Raw genomic sequence first — 8692 nt, 5'->3', positions numbered from 1 at the left:
CGTATCAATAGATTTAATGAAGATAAGAGGTCAGCTGTAGCTCAGTGATTTAACTACAAAGGGTTTCTCAGTGAAAATGTTGAGGATTATCGTGGCTTGTTGTGAGTCACTACAGTTCTCTGAATGTCTCAAACCAAAACCATGATATGAGGAAAATACATTGCATTGTGTTTTAACCTGAATTTTAAAAACCAATACAGAGAGGTTAACTGTATGCATCTGTTGCTTCATTTAACTGATTGTCCACAACTCAACTGCACATAGATCCTTAGGCCAGTGGTTTTTTTAGCATTAATTTCAGTTGGTGCTTTATGGTATTTGCCACAAACATACGTGATTATAACTCGCACACAACTAAGTTTAATTTGACTATCAGTCACGTATCAGAGCAGACACCCAGGTGACAGGAGGGTCTCCTCCTGTACAGCCACACACCAAAGAATTACAGCCTACTGTACAGTATATACTGATCTAATTTCCTTAACTAATACTGTCTGATCTGTGTGCAGCCTCCTGCATTTTAAACAATAGGAAACGTCATGGTAAGAGAATTCTGCGATGCAAAAATAGATAATAAAAAATAATATGAGAAAATTTTAAATATTTAACAGGAGGTTTAAAAATCATTTTCACTGTTTCTGTTGTCTTGGATCAGTTTAGAAGACCTCAGCTTGTTGTGCATAGACTGCACCGATTTAGTACTCTGCTTATCCTACATCAGACAAAGGGAATCTGGATGGCGTCAGACCGAGAACACAGAAGTGCCTGCTAAGGACTTGTTAGCCGAAATAGTCTTTGGTTAAATCTGATGCCGCATGTGTAATAAGTCTATAAATACAAAAAATGTATCATAAATTCATCTGCACCTTGAGCTCAAAATAATGTGGTGGGATTTAAAATGATTTCATCTCACATACTGAGTTAACTTCTGCTTAATGCAGCTTGTTATCAGATATGAAGCGCCTCATTTTCTGCTGGCATGTAACTCACTGATTCATTGTGCAAGCTGCTGCTTTCCCACAATGTGGAGCTGTTGGGTTGTTTTCAGATCAGCTCTTCATCTGCCAACCTCTGCCATCTGTAGGGAAGGAAAGTAAGCAGCAGCAGAAGTTTGGACCTGGAGATCTAGACACACTGATCAACATCTGCAGCTCTATCCAGCCACTGGTGTTGTGTTCTCTTGCCAACAAGTAGCACAGTAACTGCAGCTGAATGGTACTGCCTGGGTTTGTTCTGGATCAGACGCTGTTATGAATCTACACAAATATTTATGCATGTAACCTAACATGTGTCTCTTGCTGCTTGTTCCTGACTGAGCTGCTCCCTCCTGTGGTTGGCTAGGGATCATGCAGTGTTCCTCTGATTGCTGACTTAGTCCTGAGAGAGAGAGAGAGATGAGACAGTGGAAGATTGTTCCTTGGCAATCTGACAGAGTGGGAAGAGCTGCTCTCTAAGCACGAGGCTCCAGCCTGTGTGACAGCTCGAACAGAATCTGCTGATTGTCGATAATATGAAGATAATCAATGTAGGCTCGCACTTCAGGGCTGCTCTTCTGGGCGATGCCATTTCCTGGAAGAAAAGGAAATTTTACTCCCAAGTTAAAATGGCAGCTTCCAGGACTGCATTACAAATTGTTTTAAATGAGCTTCTCTTGGTGACGGCATTTCATTCATGACATGCTGAAAAATATCACATCAAATGCTGCAAAAAGACTTAACACAAATTTTTCTCATCTTTAGATCAAATCCATGTAACTTCCTACTTATTCAACCATTTAAAGCATTGAAAAAGTAAAATGACGGGTTACATTACACTGATCATTATTAAACCAATTTAAATTATAAGTTTGATGAAAAAGAATACATTTAACAGATGTTGTTAAATGTACATAGATTAGTGATATTTTAGTTTATTTTTATTGCCATTACCTCAATGATTATAGGTACACCACAAGTACAAAGAAAACTTAATAGCATTTGTTATCTCGCACCATTAAAATGAGGAAAGAGTTTTTTTTGGATGAGCCGCACTGTGTCTGCAATCATGTGCTGCAAGTCAAGATGGACACAGGCTTCATTAAACATTTAAAATTCTGTCTGTGCAGAAGCATATAATGCTGTACAAAACCAGACAAACTCACCAGTTTTTCAAAATTGACCAGGTTATCATGAAACGTCTTGTTGCCTTCATGAATGAATGTGATATCTAAAAGCATGGGGATATTTTGTTAGTATTCACCAACAGGTATTTGAGGTACAATGTTAGTTTGTTTCTATGTACTGGACATGTCAAATCTGCCTGATAGAGTCAGACTAGTTGTGGGGCACTGAACTGACACACTGATTTCACCTTTCAGTAGCAGAGGAAGAAAGGGGATCTTTGGCGCCTTCATTTTCCTGAAAGAGTCCCTGTAGGCCTTGTGGTTTAGCGAGGGATCCTGTGAAGACATTTTCAAAGCAAACCAGTCAATTCCTCTGGGGAAGATATGTGCGCCTGTGCATGCACGCGTTGTTAGAGCTGCATTATGGTGTTATCTAAAAAACCAAATGTTTTGCTTGATGTTTAGAAATGAAAAACATTTGTTTTGTTTCATATGTTTGTATTCTCTGTTACAATGTGAATTCATGTGTCACCACCACCCCAAAGAAAAGTACTGTATATGGGTTATAGAATACCATTCAGGGACTACACTTACTGTAATTGTCTCCAGCTGAGAAAACAGCTTCTTGAATTTCCCAGGAATTTTCTGCAGAGGTAAAAACAGGGTCACAGGCTATACTACACATTTAATAGCACAGAAAATAATTCCTGCCTGTATGAGAGCGAGCACATCCCTACCTCCCATGTCTGACTGAGGCGGCTAACAGCTGCAGTATTCAGGCCCATAATAATAGCAAAGAAGCAGTTGAGGTTCCTCTGTGCTTTACAGCTACAAAACAAGCACAGGAGCACACAAAATCAGCCGTTTCCAGGGCCGCAGATCACCAGCATGCAGTTTATTGATTTGCCACTGGGGGGAGCAGCTTTTCCATGCAAATCTAAACATACGTGAAATGCTGTAAGTTTGACTCACACACTGTGAGAACCCAGCGTGTATAATTACAGTCTAATCAATGCAAAAGCTACTAACTGAGCAGCAATCTTGATGAACTTCTTGATGAGCTGGACCCTTTTGCAGAGCGTCGGGCACAGCAGCACCTCAGTCATCACCCACAGCTGGATCTCATTGCAGCGCTGCAGCAGCAGCTCTAATGCCACAGTGTGGTTACTGCTGGCACGGCGGCTGAAGGTGAAATAAACCAGTTCTTGCTGGAAGAACAACATAACACTTGTGAGCTGAACAGTGCTGTGAGGCTAACAGGGTGTCTGGTGTCTTTGCAAATAGCTCTGAGCCTTGAGCTTGTGGCGCTCCGTTCCACGCACCTCATGTATCGACTCAAAGATGGCCCAGTCAAAGTTTGTGAGGGCGACAGACACATCCCAGGTGTTTAAACTGAGCATGCGAGCCGTCCTCTGTGGCAGCTCAGAGTTGTCTGTGAATGGGTTCTGAAGAGAGGACATAGAAAAACATCACAGCTATCAGTTTATTCAGATTTTCTTTACATATCACTGCTGTGACACTACAATAAATGTATGCTTATGTTGAGTTGGCACGTTGCGGTGATGCTCCTACCAGGACGTCTCCCAGGTCCTTCCTGTATATGTGCAGCCTCCCCACCGGCCGTAACGAGTCAGAGAAAACACTGTCCTGGGGCTGCAGGAGGAGTCTACCTGCAGGGGAGACAACATATCTGATTACTGAGCTGCTCACACACTGCCTGCCAGATTTGTAATGGTTTTCTGATGTCTGTGATAAGACGGGCTCCGCTCCGAGGCAGTCATTTCAGTAACTGATAACAGATACTGACTTTATACTACCGAACTGTAATGCTTCTCCCTTTTAACTGTTGTCACTAAGGGAGATATTGAGGTCAGTTCTGTTGATTACAACCTGGGCTATATATACTGTATACACAACAAAGGACAGGACTTCAGGTATGAAATATGGTGAGGAATTAAAAACCATTGGGAATATTTACTTTTAATTTCTACTAGCACTCAAACAGTATAACTAATAATTTTATACATCATCTGTTCTGATCTGTTATGTACTGAATCATATGCTGGTCAGCTAGGTTGGTTTGCTATTCATAGCTACAGATACTGAAAACTATGTTGGGATTAGTTTGCATGTGTTTCTCAATCCAACATGACAAACAAACACACCTACATCTACAAACAAACACACAGTTGTTTGTTATTAATGTCATCAAAACTGCAACAGATTACAATTACAAACTAATTCTGATTTTGTGTACAGACTGCCACTATTGTTAGACTATGTATGGTAGTGCTTTAATGACAGTGTTGGTGGTTGGTACGTGCTGTAGCTGTTTGGTATTTACCTCCAGGGTAGGTGACAGCCACTAGTACCAGTTCACCCTGTGCGACATCCATTCTTTCTGCTACTGCCTGCAGCAGCTCCTCAGCCAGTGTCCCAGCATCGACCCTCATACTTAGGTATGAGTCCATGGTGATATAGACATGGCACAGCACTGGAAGAGAGAAGACATATTGTTTTAGTAAGGTGTAATATAGAATGCATAGTGCTCTCAGCAGGCTCAGGGGGTCGAGCGGGACATCCCCAAAGTGTGAGGTTGGTGGTTTGATTCCCGGCTTCTCCAGCCAGAGATCAAGGATCAAGGATCCAGTGTCCTTGGGCAAGACACTGAATGCCAAGTTGTTCCCACATATATCACCAGTGTGTGAATGTGTGCAAGTGGGTGAATGGGCATATAGTGTTAAGTGCTTTGAATGCACTTCAGTGCATAGACAAGAGCTATGTATGTACCACAGACTGTTAGAGTTAGATATCTAATCAAATCCCTCTGTTCATTGTGTATGTACCCCATCACCTCCAGGTTTCCACTGCACACGGCAGGCGTGGCAGCTTCATTATGTAACCAGAGACAAATCCATAGTCACATGCTGGAGGAATACTAAATGGCATCAGGTTTTCCAAATAATCAGATACTTTCAAATACTCACGTTGCCAAAATTTCAGTTACCCTGGGGCTTGTGGGGCTCCCGGGGATCTTAGGTGGTTGCCTACTTTGTAATGAATGCTGGACTGAAACATTTTGCGGTGAGTGTAGACTAGAGGAAGGGTAATCAACCTACTGTGTAACACAGGGCAGAGTTTATGCAGGTTTTCTCCCCAGTCCCAAACTATGACAACTGATTTAACCATTTAGCACACATTCAGTTGGAAACAAACCAATTAAATCACCTGCTGCTGAGGACGTGACAGGCCTGCCCCTTATTGATAAGGTGCAACTGTAGAGGGCTGTGTTTTGTATCATTACTGGGCTCGACTTGGCATGCTCAATAGATTTCTCTTGATGAGCGTAAAAGGGTCAGTGGGGACAACTTCTCTAGAAGCCAAAGCTATTCACAGTGAGGACTGTGGATTACACCTCTAGGACAGATGTTTCACAAAGACTGTCTGCATGGCCAGATAGCACTAGGTAACTACTATTTGGGTGAACCTGCCCTTTAAAATAAGTTCTTTCTGGTCAGGCAAAAGGAATTCATAATGCAGGAATTTGTTTTTCCACACCTTCCCCATTCATTTTCTGGAAAGCTTCCCATTGTTCTACTGTTCAGACCCTTTGGAAATGACATTCGATGGAAGGAATGTGTGAAGAACATCACGTTTTACACCTCACCTTCCTTGGTCTTCCTCTGTGTGCCTCTGGACTGGAGCCTGTTCTCTTTCAGGCTCAACTGGTGGGAAAGTGCTTTGCTCTGAAAAGAAGGGAAACATGTAGAATTTGACACACATTCATGCTGCTGAAGAAACATTTGACCACTTCAGTCAAAGCCTTTTAGCAGGAAGTGTGAGGACAATAGCTTCAACATCCAAAGCAGCCTGCTGAGTTTAGTAACACACTTTTATCATAGAGAGCAAACAAGATCTTTTCTCATACCTTTCTTTGAGGGGAATATTCATCCACTGTGCTGGAAAAAGAAGAAGAGATAAATCCATAAAGCTCACCATTATGTGCCTACACATGCACAAATTATACTTCAAAAACTATCTAGTGATTTTCCTCAGGCCACAGATATGTGTAGTAAAAAATTCATAAAGGTTAAGTGAATGCACATACAGTACATACTGTACTCCTCTGCTCAGTCCACCACTTAAGCCCAAGTGTCAAGCTTGGAGTATTTTGTAATTTTACAGTATATCTTTCAGTGGGATCCCTTCATCTGATCATCCTATTCTCATCTGGTAGGCCCGGCTAGTGTGACGTATAGACCCATGCCCATTATCACCGTTCTGCTTTTACTGGGCTCTGCATCACAGTGGGCATGTTGGCACAAAAACTGCCCCAAGGGATCTCGTCTCTCTGGCCAGCAGCACTAATGAAAAACCTGATTCCTGGTGTCACATCAACGCAGAGCTGATTCGTTCACTTTCTCTTCAGAAATCGTGGATGTTGTTCAGCTCTTTGAATTATAATGCCACGTGACGAGAGAGTGCAATTGAGCAAGTGGTCTGTGATTGCTGAGCTTTCAGAAACAAAGGCCAGATTGAAGTTGATGACACCTTCTAGCTTTTCAGTAGCAGATTGCCACAAAGAAACCTTGTCCTCTCCTGGGATGAGCCTCATTGTGACAAGCTCATAAATAGTAGAGTTTGTCAGTTTGTAACACCCACTACTTTAAAGGAGTGGGTGCTGTGCGTCTTCTGCTATGGACATAAACATGAATAAGGCAGTAGAGTTGCGTTGAACTCTCTGTGCTGGTTTCTAATGGGCAGCAGGTTGGAGCATCCCCAGGGAGAAGATCTGACTGGAGGCTGTGGTTGAGGGAGGGTAAAGGGTACATGGGTGTGGCAATGTGTCTGTTGACTGGGGGTTGTTTACGCTGTAATGTGATGCTTCTTTTTATAAAACCAAGAAATTGTAGCTATTCAACAGTTCCACTGTCACAACAACAAAACGGACCAGCATTTACGGTAAGATTCGGTTTGATTTCAGTCAAGAAATCTATTTGACTGAATGTTTAATATGTTTGATGCCCAATAACCATGTGTCTAATAATGTTAAAATCTGAGACACTAATATCAAATATGGTCCTTGTCCAGTGTTATAATCGATAAGTTTGTGCTTCATGTGAAGAGTGCACATTTAGAAAATGATTCAAAGACAGCTTTTACTGCATCCACTAACAAATCTGAATTTGAGATTAGTTGAATCACAAAAACTAAACTCAGTTTGTCTGTTGATGTAATGTATTAGGACAGCAAACCAGTGTGTATTCAGCAGGCTGTATGTGTGTGTGTGTGTGTGTGTGTGTGTACACTATGCCTGCATACATACAACACAAGCTAGCTCATGCCCATGTGAGTATTCGTACAGTTCATGTGCGTAAAAGGGTTTAAAATGTCTGCACAAGAAACAAAGAACATGCAGCAACATTCAGTTCACTAAGGGACCACACATCATTTGGCAAATATTTGGCAATATCAGTATTATTTTATTGTGCATTATGTGTGGATTTCCTGTACATGTATTTATACTGCGTGTGTGCAGTGGTTCATTGATCTAGCTTTTTCTCCCTCAATACCAAAACCTCAACTCAGTCTATCGGCCAATACAGGCACCAGTCTGATACTGGTATTCACTTTTTCCCAAGTTGAAACTCTGCAAGTATTGCTACATGGAGGCCATTTGAATCATTTTTATTTAGCTTAACATGAAGCCGTGGTTGGTTGAAAACTGCGTTCACAGCTAGTTAATACTAAATAAATGTAACTGCTGGTAGAAATTTGGATGTTACTGTTGATGTGGACCTGTCACACTGTGGCTAGTACATGTTCTGCTTACAAAGGTCAGTACTGTGCTGTCCCGCTGTGTGTCTTTACATTATACAGGCTTGAAATTGTGTCTAGTAAACAAGTGGTGCATCATTCCTTTTTCTCATGGGAAGTGACAAAATTTTCTTACAGTTTGTCATTCGTTCTCATAAATTCTGTATTTCCTCAGTTTTGGAGTTTCAAGAAAAAGAACTTAGTGACCTTCATATTTCCGCGCATAACATCCCAGAACACTGCAATTACTCTTCGATCTCTGAATGGATTCATTGATGAGAAGCTAAATAAAGGCACCGAGCAGAGAATAAGCTGTTTCTTTGTACTTAAAGCCCAGCTGTGTCTCTGCTTCTTTTCAGACCTCTAACAGTATTAGTTCTTATTTTTGTACGCACCCAGAGCTGATCTGGTTTTCTATTTTACAGTGTGTAGGTACTAAATTACGTATTCCGTGTTTATTTCTTAATGGCAAACAAAGCGAGTTTTAATATGATCACTCACTGTCTGCGATGCAGGTGGTAGAGTTTCTGCAGTTCCCTCACATCCTTCTCCAGGGCTGGGTGCTCGTAAAGATCATCCAACATGTAACGATACAAAGTCTGGAAGGAAACCTCCATTTTTATTTCTCCCATCTGAACTTCACCTCACACAAAGTTACCACCCACGTCCTTGTACATTACAGTATATATCCTACCTTCATGAACAGTTTGACGTTCTCATCCTCTCTCAGGAAGTCTTTACAGAGAGACATCCACTGTGACACCAGGTGCAGGA

The 8692-nt window shown here is 41.6% G+C and overlaps 1 protein-coding gene across 1 annotated transcript in view; it reads right to left on the bottom strand.

The window, feature by feature from the left end:
- Window positions 1-1450: 1450 nt before the first annotated feature.
- The window catches only part of LOC109967255 (rap guanine nucleotide exchange factor 5-like), a 12395-nt gene continuing 5153 nt past the window's right edge, over window positions 1451-8692 (bottom strand). The window contains 14 exon segments of the mRNA XM_020612696.1: window positions 1451-1569; window positions 1991-2048; window positions 2141-2205; window positions 2350-2437; window positions 2696-2746; window positions 2839-2929; window positions 3131-3309; window positions 3424-3546; window positions 3674-3771; window positions 4446-4595; window positions 5769-5847; window positions 6030-6060; window positions 8420-8517; window positions 8613-8692. The exon segment at window positions 8613-8692 is cut by the window's right edge and continues 26 nt beyond it. Coding sequence (XP_020468352.1) covers window positions 1451-1569; window positions 1991-2048; window positions 2141-2205; window positions 2350-2437; window positions 2696-2746; window positions 2839-2929; window positions 3131-3309; window positions 3424-3546; window positions 3674-3771; window positions 4446-4595; window positions 5769-5847; window positions 6030-6060; window positions 8420-8517; window positions 8613-8692 — 1310 coding nt within the window.

The sequence above is a fragment of the Monopterus albus genome, unplaced genomic scaffold (genome assembly GCF_001952655.1).
Source record: "Monopterus albus unplaced genomic scaffold, M_albus_1.0 scaffold127.1, whole genome shotgun sequence".
NCBI lineage: Eukaryota > Metazoa > Chordata > Actinopteri > Synbranchiformes > Synbranchidae > Monopterus > Monopterus albus.
This window is presented reverse-complemented; position numbering and strand designations above follow the sequence as displayed.